This window comes from Mytilus edulis, chromosome 6 (genome assembly GCF_963676685.1).
Source record: "Mytilus edulis chromosome 6, xbMytEdul2.2, whole genome shotgun sequence".
Classification (NCBI taxonomy): Eukaryota; Metazoa; Mollusca; class Bivalvia; order Mytilida; family Mytilidae; genus Mytilus; species Mytilus edulis.
In genome coordinates, this window is record NC_092349.1 from 53,410,176 (window position 1) to 53,426,088 (window position 15,913).

At 31.3% G+C, this 15,913-nt stretch overlaps 1 protein-coding gene across 2 annotated transcripts in view; it reads left to right on the forward strand.

The window, feature by feature from the left end:
* LOC139527870 (neurofascin-like) overlaps positions 1 to 15,316 on the forward strand; it is a 41,968-nt gene extending 26,652 nt beyond the window's left edge. Inside the window, exons 1-7 of one of the 2 annotated variants that reach the window (XM_071323548.1) lie at positions 4,875 to 4,960; positions 6,960 to 7,002; positions 7,996 to 8,178; positions 8,977 to 9,131; positions 10,230 to 10,449; positions 13,179 to 13,430; positions 15,189 to 15,316. In XM_071323548.1, coding sequence (XP_071179649.1) covers positions 4,943 to 4,960; positions 6,960 to 7,002; positions 7,996 to 8,178; positions 8,977 to 9,131; positions 10,230 to 10,449; positions 13,179 to 13,430; positions 15,189 to 15,202 — 885 coding nt within the window. In that variant the 5' untranslated portion in view covers positions 4,875 to 4,942 and the 3' untranslated portion in view covers positions 15,203 to 15,316. Of the gene's footprint in view, positions 1 to 4,874; positions 4,961 to 6,959; positions 7,003 to 7,995; positions 8,179 to 8,976; positions 9,132 to 10,229; positions 10,450 to 13,178; positions 13,431 to 15,188 lie in introns of those variants that run through there. The other variant, XM_071323546.1, reaches the window with a different exon arrangement.
* The last annotated feature ends 597 nt before the right edge of the window (positions 15,317 to 15,913 follow it).

Consider the following 15,913-nt stretch of genomic DNA (forward strand, 5'->3'; position numbering starts at 1 on the left):
GTTTGTAAGAGGACGTTGGGAGATATATTTATTCGACAGCTGAACGAAAGAGGAACATTATAAATGGTTAATGACATGTAATATAAATTTGCTCCAAATGGTTTGCTAATCTGGTTCCGCCTATTGCATGTAGTGGGCAGAACACAACTGTATATCCTTTGAGAAACAAAAATGATATAATTTTTCCTTTTTGAAGATTGTCTCGCACTAAGGATTCCTTCATACAATCAACTATAAAACTATAGAATCAAACCGATTTGTCCGTTCAAAAAGCATACTCTATCTTAAAATTGCATGTCCAATTATAAAGGCTGAATACAGGTTCTATAAATAAAGATGTTACCAAGCAGCACTATTTATATGGACCAAGGAAATCAAATGTATTTCTAACACAATTGAGACTCTACTCATCTTTCTTGAATTATAACTTCTATAGAGTCAATATAAATGCTGATCCATCTTGTCTTTGTTGATGTAACATTGAGTTAGTATACACTTTCATTTTCGAATGTTCTTCAAATACAGTTCAGAAAGAAAATTTGATAAACAATCTATATGGCTCATTTATGACCCTTTATTGAATGTTAAGTTACTAACATCTTGTAGTTCGAATCTCTCGTATGAACCAAACACGTCCTTATATCCAAACACATATTATAGTTTATTAAAAGGTCTGAGAGATTTCTTGCTAAATGATAAAATAAAAATGAGAATGGAAATAGGGAATATGTCAAAGAGACAACAATCCAACCAAAGAGCAAATAACAGCCAAAGGCCACCAATGGATCTTCAACGCAGCGAGAAAATCCAACACCCGGAGGTGGTCCTCACCTGGCCCCTTGATAAACATGTGTACTTGTTCAGTGAAAATGGACGTCATACTAAACTCCAAAACATATGAATGAACTAAACTTAAAAAACTTAAAAGGCCAGAGGCTCCTGACATGGGACAGGTGCAAAAAATGCGGCGGAGTAAATAGTGTATTTGCAGTATTTGTTTTATTGATATTCGGAGCGGACTTCATATGTATGGTTTACGTGTGTCCAATCAATTGCACTTTGAGAAGATACAATATGTTTAAACTAAACAGATGATAACAGATATATTCCGGATATCGTGACAACAATTCCGTCGCCTTTCCCCCGAATTTGACCTACCGAAAAAAACTTAAGACCGGGTTTGTACTAATATAAGCAACACGACGGGAGCCACTTGTGGAGCAGGATATCACGGAACACCTTAGATCACCCCCAGTTTTTTGTTGGGGTTCGTATTATTCAGTCTTCAGTTTTCTATGTTGTGGTTTGTGTACCATTGTTTGTATGTTTGTCTTTTTCTTTTTTAGCTATGACGTTGTCAGTTTATTTTCGATATTATTGAGTTTGAATGTCCTTTTGATATCTTTTACATTTCTTTAATCTCTTGCAGATAAATGGCTTAAAGGAGACAATCGTATAAAATCTTACTTCTAATACAGATCCTGTGCGTCCTATCGGACTGGAACATTTTTGTAAACACATATTAGCACATCCTCGTAACTTAATTCTTTAATCTGATTCAAATGATTATACTTAGTAAAAACATTAGCTTATACCTTGTGCAAATAATTTTCGTTAATACGAATCGAAAGTACCAAGCATCTGAAATATGTATATAAAGGCCTAAAATAAAAACAGAACACTGTTTGACATGTTTGAGTGTACCTAATTTATTGCTCGATCCACAAGGATTACCCAGCGGTCAATTATCTTCAACATGACCTTCAATGCTACGTATACTGATTATTTGTAATGTATTTTGAATCAGCTAAAATGAAAATAAAATAAACAAAATAATGAGTTTAATAATCACTGGTTATATCAGAAACATCCTACTTCGTTTAAGTTGATGTTCCTCTATTTAATTTTTAGAGATTAAATCTTGATGTTAACAATTACCAATCAGAATTCATCAATTAGTAATATGTCGTATCCGTTTTTTATAAATGTCAATCTGTAATGACATTTGATCACAGTTTTATAGTTTGTTCTGCTGTTCCCCGGTGGGTTTCTCCAGTATATGAGATCTAATTATTTCAACCTTGAAAAAGAAAATAGGAAAACAATAAAGCAACATTCTTACTCATCGTGTGATGTCTAACACGTTGACAGCATGACTGCTTGTCAGCTTTACTGAACAAATTTTAGCTGAAACTGTTATTTTGATCTTAAAAATGAAGTATCAAGTCCTATCACTGATCTTTTACTTGCACTTTGCTGGAGGTCAATATAAGAAGATGTGGTATGAGTGACAATAACACAACTCTCCACCAATATCATAATTTGTACAAGTTTTGGATCAATCCGAACAGCAATCTTTAATGGACTCCAAAGTGACTGTGTAAAACCATTCTAACTGGAAAACCAAAGGTCTTATCTATACAAAAAACGAGAAACGAGAAGCACTTATGAACCACATCAACTAACGACAATCACTGAACATCAGGTTCCTGACTTAGGAGAGGTGCAAACGTTTAAACGCTTGAATAGGCATCAACCTTCACCCTAACCTGAAACAATAGTATAACATCACAACATAGAAAGACACAATATTAAGCATCAATTGAAATGGCTCAACTCAATCAATACAAAAGCAAATGAATATACACTGACCGAATACATTTGATCTCACAAAACATGTTTAACCCCACCTCATGTTTGCGCCCGTCCCAAGTCAGGAGCCTCTACCCATTGTTAGCCTTGTATGTTTTTATGATTTTCGTTCATTAATATGTTTTGGAGTTAAGTATGACATCTTTATTCACTGAACTAGTGCACATTTTTATTTAGGGGCCAGCTGAGGCCCACCTCCGGGTGATGGATTTTCTCGCTGCGCTGAAGATCCTTTGGTGGCCTTCGGCTGTTATCTGCTCTTTGGTCGAGTTGTTGTCTCTTTGACATATTCTCAATTTTCATTCTCAATTTATACTTATCTAAGGTGGTATATTTTAAAAATAGTGAGAAGAGATAATACACTTAGTAAGTAAACATAAATTAACAAAAATGCATTACAAATTTTATCAACAGGTCAATTTAACACGAAAGTACAATTTGAGAGTACTCGCAGTTACTGAAAGCTATTTAAAAGCCAAAAAGCAATGAATGACACAAAATCATGCATCAGACACTAATACTAATTAAATTACAACCGAGTTTATATCCAGACTGTTCAGTTGTTATTATCGACATTTACACTGCAATAGATTACTTAATGATTTGCAAACATACAGAACAGTATTGAATTAATTATGAGCAAATTATCAACACAGTACTGAATACGAATACATCTGAAATTCAACCTGTCAACAGTATGCAACCAATGTGAAACATTTGAATTTAAATTTTAAACAAACACAGAGTTTTTTTTAAAATATGACAAACATTCTTTTTGTTCATAAACATGTTAAATCCTCATTTGATTCTATAAAAATAGAAATAGATAGCTCTGGGTTGCAGTGAGCGTACCTTTCCAAATCTATTTTACAATTTAACCTTGAATTCTACATGTTCTATACAATAAAACAAAATTCAGCATAATCTGTTTGTCTGATCCATAGTTTAAATATAAGAATAAATTACCAAATAATATTATTGGCGTTTAATTTTTGAAAATTATGCTTATAAAATATACATGATTTATGAATAATTGTCATAAATGCAATTGAAAATTATTTCTATTATATAATAGGACCATAATAGCTGTTCAAAAGGTCAGATTATCAGTAATATCTTATAAAAGGCTACCAGCACAGAGGAGACATACTCTATTTTAACCAAGTGTAGTCGTGATAGTCAACAGTAAAATGGCGTGGATTAATATAGTTTTAGTTTTATCAGTAGTAGCTGTAAACTCAGGTATGATCTATTTTGTTGGCGTTTATTTTGAAATTTATGGTTTTTTATTACAGATAGTAATGTCGATTACGCAGAAATCTTCAAGTTCCACCATAACGCAAACAGATTGGTTTTCAGTCAATTATTTTTTAATCATCATATGGAAATGTCCTGAATATACTATGTCATTCTTTTGATATTACTGTCTAAGCACACTGATATTCAAAACACATAAATTTATTGAATTCGTTTTTTTTACTGATCTGACAGTTCGCTTGTGTCAAACAAAGGTCTGTGACTTTTTGCATCATATTTATCATGAAAACCGAACCCCATGACTTTAAACGATATAATGTATTGTGTGTACATTAAATAATTAATCCTAATTATGTTTATACAAGGAACATTAACACGTGTACAAAATACATTTATATATCCAACGGTACTATATAGTTTATATTTATCCTAACTATACCATCGGCCGCAATGTTAGTCTAAATGAACACAGCAAAGCTGTATGATATAACATATCTAAGATTTTACTTTAATAAATGAGATATAAATACTTTTTTTATATTACGGAGTTTAGTATGACATTCATTATCACTGAATTAGTACACGTTTTTGTTTAGGAGCCAACTGAGTCACGCCTCCAGGTAAGGGATTTTCTCGCTCTATTAAAGGCCAATTGGTGGCTTTCGCTTGTTTCCGCTCTCAAAGTTGTCATTTCGAAATATTTTGACATTTTGAATCACGAATTTAAAGGTTCAACAAGCTATAAACTGTCAAACTGGTATGTGCAAACTTGGACAAAATCACGACTTTAGATGTCCACGATCAAGTGTTCATTAATCCACGAAAATAAATGAATCTAAAGTAGATTTAACTGACATAATTGCTTATTATGTTGGTCAAAAGAGTATGCTTGGGATCACCATACTAATGGCAGTCATTTTATTGATTTTATATTTGGATTAAGTTGATGCTTTTTTTTGTAGCAAAACCTGACATTGAGATTAAGTATCATTTTAAGGATGAAAATTGCTTAATAGGTTGTAAAGTAACAGATATGCCAGCAAATTCTGAGGTATATGATTTTGATTATGATAAAATGCTCTTTAAATTCGTACCAGATTTTGCCTTTCTGTAGTTTCGTTTAATGCTGATTAGTCTATTAAAATAGGCGGAATGCATGTCATTTGTAGCACAATATAATATAAACATCGACTCTTTGTTTAGTTTTATATATAACATGTTTAATGTAATCAAGCACCAAAGTTACCATATCAAAATGAACAATTGCAACATTTTCTACTGTTACGCACGTCTTATATTTGTCGAGCGTTTTATAGTCCATATGGATGTACATATGCATTTGTGGCTTCCTCGCGTAAACACACATGAGTATAATCGATTAATATTAAACATGATGGGATGCAATAGACCTCACACGATACTACTTTCTTGAAAGTGTGTTGCTATAAGCATGATAATATATCTAGTAAACCGAAAAGAGTTGGTTACTTAAGACATGTAAGATATAACAACGCATTAGTTAAAGAGGAAGCAACCTCATTATTTTTATCGATTTGATGATTTAAGACTTTTGAACAGCGGTATACTACTGTTGCAGAATTAAAAGTTTCAGAACAGCTTATAATCTTTTAACAATAACAAAAAAGGGCGAAAGATATCAAAGCGATAACCAAACGTATTGTTTGAAAACAGTCAATCTCATGGCAAAACAATCGCCGAAAGACAAACATCGGCGTACAAACCAATACTTACAAATCTTAAAATTGACGACAACAAAAACTACACCAACAGAACAGAGTGGTCGCAAGTGACTTTTGAAGATATGCATATCCTGTTACAATTATGAAAATCGTCATGCTGGTCATTAAAAGTTATATTTCAGATTAAAAATAGTGTTGTCAACGATTAACCGGTTAACCGGTTAACCGGTCGAACGACCGAATACCGAATACAAAAAACGCTAACCGGTTAACCGGACTTTTTTTCAATTTTGATAGATTTGATATAAATTTGTATTGAAATCAATAAATAGTTATGTTCTATTTAAAAAATGTCGTCGTGGTAATTAATTTGACAGATCAATTGTCCAGTATATTGATTGCTATTGTTAATCCTAAAAACATAAAATTAATTAGAGCTCGGGCAGGATCTTAAAGAAACATAATTAGTATTACATGTTTTTTAACAGTAACTTTAAATCAGTGATGCGATTCAATTTTACTAATTACTTCATTATTTCGTTTTTGATCTAATATTGTGTAAACCTACATCTAAATGTGCAACCTCCGTAGTGCTAGGCTTAGTCTTATTTTAAACGAAATGCTAACTCAAAAAATAAGAAATGCAAATCAATGTGAATGTACTCAATATATACGTGATAGTACGAGTAACTTGTTGTACGGTACCTATAGTTGTTCATTTCTGTGTCATTTTGGTCTCTTGTGGGGAATTATCTCATTGGCAATCATACCACATCTTCTTTTTTTTTTTTAATGATTAATCATTTCAAATTGAAACGCTCCACATTATTTTCGGAGACAACAAGAGAAAGGAAAGAATAATCGGTTTCAGACATATTCAATTCTACGAGATCAAGAAGTTTCTTTTAATTTTTCAATCTGAAGTTGGTACAACCGCTATATAGATGATACGGTGTATTCGATTATTAAAATTCAAACTTCGCCAGGAATCCTCACAGACAAGCCTTATAATGCCAAAAGGACAAACTTTAATTCCATAAGCGTAAATTTATGACTTGGATGAAAGGTTGTCAAATTGACACTCATACCTCATCTTATCTATGTGTAGGGTACTATTGATAAAGCTTTCAAACACCAACTTAAACTACCGGTTAACCGGTTAATCGGTCGAACGATTATCCGAGTAACCGGTTAGGAAAAAGTGTACGATTTGACAACACTAATTAAAAATTATTATTGTTAGCAATAAAGCTAGAATCTCCGATGTTTTCATATATATGCTTTCCTGTAATGAAAAGAAACCTAAATACTACTAGTATCAATACTAGACTTTGACTCATTTATTTGCAGCTACTGTTATCGAAGATTTCACCAGAGGACAACTCTGTTTATTGTAAGACCTATTACTTTGATTATTATGTTATAAAAGCGCATGACTGTTTTGACTAAGATATTTGTTCAAATCAAAATATATCGATACAATCGCTATACTCATTATGGCGATCTATTCTTAATTTTTTTTCTTTAAGCCTTGTTTTCATGTGTGTATCTAAATATCAATTAATAGTGATTGTATGCTTCTCAAAAACGATCCATCCTGTAATTATGCTGAAGAGATGAGTAGATGATTATTCTTGTACACTTAAAAAAAAATCGTAAATTGTGTTAGATAATATTGTTTAATTCGAACTAGAAGGTAAAATCACCCGAAACGAATGCTGATTTTTATCAGCTATAATCAGAGAAGGGGATGAGGCGTCTGCGCGTTGCCTTGTGGTGTTGTCATAGTAGTGAGAAGTGAAGAGTACATGTTCCAGCCCCGCTCGTGACGGAAGGGAGGAATCAGATCTACTCTTACATTGCTATGCTGATTTTCTAGATAATTTATAAAAATTCTAACGCCAGGTATTTCTTCATTATAAGGTATAACGTGATCTTGTCACTACACGTAGAAATACACATATACTTGTTTGGATTTAACGGGCAGCATCTTATGAGTATTTAGACAATATAGGTTGTTTCTTTATAATAAATTTAATGTTCCTAGATTTTAAAACCAAAATCAGCAAGTCATTTACTGAAATCCTTTATCTTTGTTACATAGTCTCTGAATCTGGTTATAGTTCGAAGGCTTAACATAATTGTGATGATATTTAAAGTGATCATATATATAAAGTTTATATATAACTGGACCTTGTAACGCTCACACAAGCAGTTCAATACTGAAAATTCGGTGTGTAACGCTGATACTGAACACTTTAATGTGTATCGAGTATATATCGGTTAAAAAGATGTTACTAAATAACGTTTGGTTTTGGATTCTGAATTTTTTATGAACATTTTGTCTCAGCATGTGGTTTTATGAAATTAACTGTTTGTATTTAAGTTTTTTCGGACGGACTTCCTCAGTACGGTTTTATGAATGATGATGGTGAGGGGGAAGCAAGTGTTCTTGTTTTTATCAATACAAACTGTATGGAATGGGAAGGTGAATACAAGTGTATAGTAAGAGAGAAGACGCCTGATCCTACAACATGGACAACAGAACCTGAATATATAAAGTATACAAGTAAGTAAAACGAAAATAACATACTGTGTAAATGAAAGACATTGCTAACGTAGTTCAAATTATTATGATGCAAATTATGATCGTATATACGGTTTACCTGGTTAAATTACAAATAGCGCATCAATAGAAGACGATTGGTAAATATTTTTTTCATTGGCAACTTTATTCTTCAATACAAAGAACTTTTTTAGTTTTTCAATGTTAGGATTACAACAAATAGTACACGCTTAAAAGGAGATATTAGTTGACATGAACATAGAAAGAAACGTTATGATAAAACTGACATGAAAAAAAAGAGTTTAAAGTATTACTTGATAAAATAAACAACCCTTAAATGATTGTGCAAAGTCAAATAAAAGGAAAACAGCAAACAGAATAATTATGTATTAAATATCCTTTATAAGAATATTTTTTTACGACAATTTGATGATTATTTTATATTGAAATTTTTTTTTTATATATGTCATATGTAATGTCTTCTAAAACTAATTTCGCTACAATTGAAGCCGATCGAATTTAGAAAATATATCAAATGCAACTTACAAATTTAGAATCTAGTGTTGTTCATTTGAAGAAAATAAAATGTTCGTGTGGGGAAATTTTATAGAAGTTGTCTGGTATTGTCATCACTAGGGTTATTATCAGCTGATTAAACAACTATAGACCATATGTCGTGTACGTTATCAACCATACGTCTTCGTATGAACTTCAACAATGACCGTAAACTAATAGCAAGCCAAATAGATTCTTTATATAGATATGTATTTAACCCTATCTCTTTTCATTTGACTATTGCAGGTACTCCAAAAATCACAGGCTACAAGTATGATAAAAATTTGAATTTCGATTTCTTACTTAATGGTACTGATGTTCTGTACGAATGTATAGCCACAGGCATCCCAGAACCCAATATAACATGGACAAAGAAAGGCGATGAACAGTTTCTGTCAGTAGTAAGTTTGTATAGGTAGAATAAATAACTGCCTGTCGCCATGAATGGTAAAGGGCGACGCTTGCTATTATTTACCGATTTTTTTTTCTCTTGTTAGTGTCATATTCAAATTGTTTCTTCAATTCAAATACAAACATTTTCGGGCACAAACATTGGAGTTTTACTTTAATAGGCTAAATAGTAAAAAGGAATAAAGTCGTTCCCAAGTAAGAACAAAATGATCTTGAAAGGAAGATATACACCAAGACAATACATAAATAAATAAATAAATAATCTTTATTTCAAGAGGACAAGCCCATTAGTTAAAACTAAATGGCCATAGGCATCACAAAAATCCCTATGCGCTATATGTAATATAAAAAAATGACAAGCATGAAAATGTCTGCGAAATTACAATAAATAAAGCAAAAGGATCGTAAGTCATGGTACATGTATAATTTAGGAACAACCATTAAAGTCATGGTATATTTTAGGAACAACCATTACAGATTTTTTAGATTATATAGTTCAATATGTCACACGCTCGTGACGCCCTAGTAAAACAATGACTGCATGTAACCGTATGTTTTAATTATATACATTCATTGCATATCATTTTTAATCACTAAAAAACACTACGTGTCTAAACAATCAATTGTACCTTTTAGTCTTGGCTCTACTGTCAGTTGTATATATTCTTAAATTTGTTTTTCAAATATGCCTGCCTGAAAGAATGTAAGCATATGATAAGTTTCACCCTTTTATCTGATGGCACCATCTATTGAGAATCCCAATTGTCATTGACGGCAATTGGACATAAGAATGGTCAGTCAAAATATCATTTGATCAACGGATATCGTTGTAGATATAATGTGTGCCAAGGTGAGTATAATATAAAGATTATCGTCAATTTATTAACAGACATATCTTGTTCCTTCTTGCAAATAAACGACCTGCTTTAACACTAACAAAATTCCATAAGAAAAATGTTCATAAACTTATTATTGTTAAAGGTGAGAATCGCTCTTTGACAAGAACACAAATTGTCGATTGAATAATTAATGTTGTTGATACTTTAAAACTTTTGTTCAATTTCTTCTTGCCTTGTCTATTATGACAGGGCCCCCTGTTACATTTTCCATCAATGACTCAAGCTGACAATGGAATATATTCTTGTATAGCTGAAAATAGCGTAGGAAGAACAGAAGGTAATAGAAAATGGATTGAAGTAAACAGATACAAACCGACGATGAAATATGATTCCGATCCTATTAGGACATATACAGAAAATCAAATATTAAATGATTGGGTAGATGGAAAAATGGAAGTTGTGGTTCATGGTAAGATAACATAACGACAAATCATTTGAAATAATATAAACAGGTATTATTCGTATTTGATTTGCATATCTATAAATACTAGAATTGCATTGGTCAATTAGAATTGTTCTCGTGGTTTACACTTCGATGAACCATGTTTCCGAAATTACTTTCTTAACCTTCACTGTGATCTGTTCATGCGCGATACACATGCATAAAGGAATTCCGGTTTTTCATCAAATTGAGATTAAAAAACAAATACGTTACACGTGTTTCTATTCTAATGCATGTAAAACAAAAAAAGAAATAATGTATTAAAGCTTCGAAAATGTATAAAATTTAAAAAAAAAAAAAAAATCCGCGAAATTTCTTGAATGATTTAGCGAATTTACGTCATGGCAAAACACGACGTCATACGAATAAAAACTTTCAAGGGAAAGATTATTTCGTTACTTGTACGCGTCATATTCGGATAATATCTCATTAAAATGAAGTTTTTGAGGTAAGTGCTACTTAGTTTTAGATTATGTTGCATTTATCGAACATTTCTAGATTTTAGTAAGTCAATATGGCGGCGAACTCCTTAGTTGCGACCTGTCTGCATTTGATGGTAATTATAGTAGCCATTACACAAACAATTGAAAGTGTCAATATTTAAACATCGAATCAATGAAAGAAAGATCTCTACAGAATCCAGACATTCTGATAGAGACGTCTTAATTCAATGCAGTTGGAACCTCAGTTTCGTGTTAATTTCTTACGTAATAAACCGGTAATCCGAACAAATAAAGGTAACCTCAGTTTTGATATATAAGATGAGTTTTAATGATTTAATTAAATTATATTCCTTCAAGCCTGGAAAATTGGAACATGCTAATTCTTTTTTTCAAACTGTGTCTGGCCGATGTTTTTTTTTCTCGATTATGATTAACCGTAATCAAGAATTTTGAAACCTATGCAATTGAATGGCTTGGTGTATATCACTTTCTTGTGTGAAGTTTAAAAACATGTAATAATTGTCACGTTTTGGAAATTATGGATATGACAGTATATAACTATGCATATATGTTGTAATTATTTAACGTTTTGATATCCTTTTTATCTTAATTGAATTCGTTATGGAAGGGGTTACGAAGCAGGGGATACGTTGCAAATGATACTTTGACCTCACTAATTGCATTTCTTGAACAGCAAGAAGATTTTTGTCAAAGACTTTTACTGAGTGGCCGTCTGTGTACATTTTTTTATTTTTCACATCTTTTTTTGGAAAGCACTTTTAATATTAATCTCACAATTAAAAATATTTTAAACATAATTATATAATAAACAGCTTTAAAATACTTAGCACGTATAAATATTATAAAATGTAAACTATTGCATTCTTTACATATCTTACACTTAGTTTTGCTTATCTTTTGGGTGACAATAATAAGTATTACGGTAATCATCCTTACCACTCACATCTTCAAATAGCCTGTGCCTATGCAAATTAAAACATAAGCTTCTCCCGATCAGTTGAATTAACATTGGTAATAAATACGCTTAAACGTTAGAAATTTCATGACAAAAAAGGGACATAAGTCAATATCTAAAAAGATATTGTATGTCAACTATTTATTTCCAAATAATTGGTGAATTAAATAACGTGATTAAGCAAAACTCATTATTTGGAGTCGTAAAGATCACGATTCTGAACGTTTTAAGACCGCTCTTTGAAACACATGTCTTTGAATCACAAAATAGTGATAGCTTGTAAATATCTGTTGATTTTATTTCGACACTACATGTTTTGAACATTTGACGATCCGGAACGTATTCGAAAATTCACATTTTCTTATGTTAAGCATTTTTAAAGGTGACTGCATGGTGAACATTTTGCCCATTACCGAAAGAAGTATACGTTCCTTTACTTGTCTACACTTATGTTTATGGAATTTGGTGGATTATTGTTCTATTTTCAATCATATCTTCGATTTTTACAAAACAAAAACTCTCTAGCTTGATTATTATGTAAGTAACTGGTAACGTTAATTTGCCAAATATCCGACTGGTGTTTTCCAAAGTTTTATTTGCATTTTATCGCGTTTCAGTAAGCTCGTTGATTTTAGAATTACTAATGAATTGGTCATTCACATGTTCAGTCGAATTCCGGTTGTCATTTGTGTATATAAAGGAAGTATATACATGTAGCATATTGTTGATAGCCTTACAACGTACTTTTAACACACTATTTAGTATGTAAATATTAGAATGTTTAAAATATTTACAATGCGATAAAAATAAACGCAATATTTCGCTAAACCAACTAGCTTTATCAAGCGTGCATCTATCCAGGTGAAATCGGATGTAGATGATAAGTAACTTTTGCAGCTCAATGTATATATTGCACATGAATTTAACTGCCTTGTAAATTATACCCAATTTGGATGAAGTTCAAGATTATTTACAAAATTGGGGTTGAAGTTTGCATCGTCCATTGGCCAATATTACAGGATAAATGTAGCATATTGTCAATTTGATTGTACCCTTTAATACTTTATGAGTTATAAGCAATCCTATTGTTGTCATATTACTCTCATATTAAACTGGGCTTTTCACACTTATAATGTATTACTTAGTTTAAACATATTTATTTATAGTGGATTGGGAAATAAGTTTAGCAACTTATATAAATCCCTTTCCACTTTGCGGGTACTTGATTATCTATATACGATCATTCTATCATATTTATGTCGAATGTTTTATTTCAGGTTGCCCTCTTCCAACTGTTACTTGGTGGAAGGAAAGTGAAAATGGTAGAACGAAAATAACCGAAGAAAATAATAGTTATGAACATGCCTTTATTATTCAACGTGAATCGGACTGGTCTTGTTATACAGATACTATCGGAAATGCAGAACACAGCTTGAAAATGCACAGATTCAACAAATCAGATCTTGGAACCTATGTTGCAAAAGCGGAGAGTAGTCTTGGTATAGTTGAGTTAAAGTTCATAATCAGACGTAAGTTTGTTAGCAATGTTAATGGGGTTTAACATGTTAAATGTAATCACGATTGAGAGATGAGGACAAATGTATGATTCACCAGATTCATATGATAAAATATTGCATAATTGGGTTTAACACGATTGATAAACTGTAAATTTTCACATGATTATTATGTTCATCACAACATGTATTAACTATCTGCAGAGGCAAACACAAATCGTCTGTCGTTATTGTCAATTATTAAAAACGACCATTTGGTGTTCTTTGTATATTCTCCCAATCGGCGATAAGGAATATTAGCTCTATATTGATATATTATGACGAACTCAAAACTTGGAATTTTATTTTACTGTATTGCATCTGTTCATTCTAAGACTTTTTGACTAAGATTTGAATGACTGCACATACTTTTTTTAAAAGTATTATTACTCAAGTTTTAATTGAGTGTAAACAATACAGACACATTTGTTTTTTCTTATTAATAAAAATGTCAAATCAAGGGTAAAACATATACAATATATCAATGTTTTTTCTTATATGCTGTAACACATCTAGAACAGGGCTGATATGCATAACACTACTAAAATGAGAATGATTTGTTCCGAATGCATGATTGTTTTCTACATGACTTATGATAAGTTTGTACAACGATTGTATATCTTAACATATGTGGTTTTATGCATAACAGCAAGTATTGACTTAAAAAGTATTCTGTGATTCATTTATTGTATACTAAAATGCACTAACTATGATAATGAACTATTTAGTACTTATGTTAACAAGACCAGGATAAGAACACCAATTTTCTGTGAAATTATTACATAAGAATTATTATGAATAGAAAGTAGAGTAATTTGTGTAAGAAACATCAAATGGGTCGTTTATTATCATATGGAAAACTATAAACCATAAACAATATTAGGTGGTATTCAATTTTCATAATATATGAAACCTTGCATTGCACAAGTACATAAACACGAAGGTAAGGAAATAGTTTTGAGTTATTCATTTTTTGTATTATTACTCCGATCTATGAGATTGTAAGACACACAAAAAAAAAAAAAAACACAATACGAATCCTGCAATATAAAGAAATAAATCAACAATGATGAAATTATTTATCAGAAGTTGGTATTTTACCTGTCTTTTTTTGGTTTGAAATAATGTAATAGATTTGTGGTGTCATGTTACACTATTGTATCAGGTTGGGTGAAATCTGTCACCTATTTAAGGTTATTGTTGTTTTTTGAAATGGTGTTACATATATCCCCTTATTGTATTGGTTTTGTATTTACATTGTGTCATAAACCAAATTTATTCGTCCAGTGTATGATCACTTGTGTTAATATGTATTCTGATTGAGTTAGGCCAATTCAATTGATATTCTATATCGTGTCTTTCTATTTTGTGATGTTAAACTATTGCTTAAGAGCTTAAGAGAAGGGTAAAGGTTGGTAACTATTACGATTTTTAAACCCATTGCATTTGTTTGGACATTTCTTAAGTCAGGAACGTTATGGTCAGTGTTTGTCGTTGTTAATGTTCATAAGTGTTTCGACTTTCTAGTTTTGTTATACAAATTAGACCATTGATTTTCCCGTTTGAATGGTTTTACTTTTACAAATTGTGACTTTGATTGACAGCTATGTTTTTGGCACTCATACCACCACTTCTTGTATCTTTAAAGTATATATGGTATTATATCATTGTTAAGATAAAAGGTAGTTGAAAATTTCATAATTACTATATTTATTTTCATTTTTGCTTTTACAGTTGATACTGACTAATATGAAACTTTAAAAAGTCGAAGACCCAAGTGATGACGTCAGCAAAACACTCTGAAAAAAATATTTATCAATCTTTCATTTGCTTTACGATGTAATAAAATTTGTATCTTCATGTGAACGTATTATTGTCTTTTTTTTTTTAAATAACAGACTATGAAACATTACTGTATAAAACTTTAGTAAGTAGGATTATGTCTAGATTATATACATATTGAAAAGTTGAATCATAAAAATACCTAACTCCGAGGAAAATTCAAAACGGAAAGTCCGTAATCAAATGGCAAAATCAAAAACTCAAACACATCAAACGAATGGATAACAACTCTCATATTCCTGACTTGGTACAGGCCTTTTCTTATGTAGAAAATGGTGGATTGAACTTTGTTTTATAGCTAGCAAAACCTCTCACTTGTATGACAGTCGAATCAAATTCCATTATATTGACAACGACGTGAACAAAACAAACAGACCTAGTAGGGGAAAATGTCAATAATATAGCAGTCAACATTGTGCTATACTCCTAATCACTAAAACAACATACAAACATGTAACAAAGAAGCGCAAAATGACATACAGACCAATCATATTTATTATAGTAAAAATTAAAGACAAGAATATACAAATTTACCATGGTACAATAACACAATTATGGGATGTATAAGTACAGAGCCAAGCCAAATATGTAACGAAGAAACACACCATTAGTAGTCA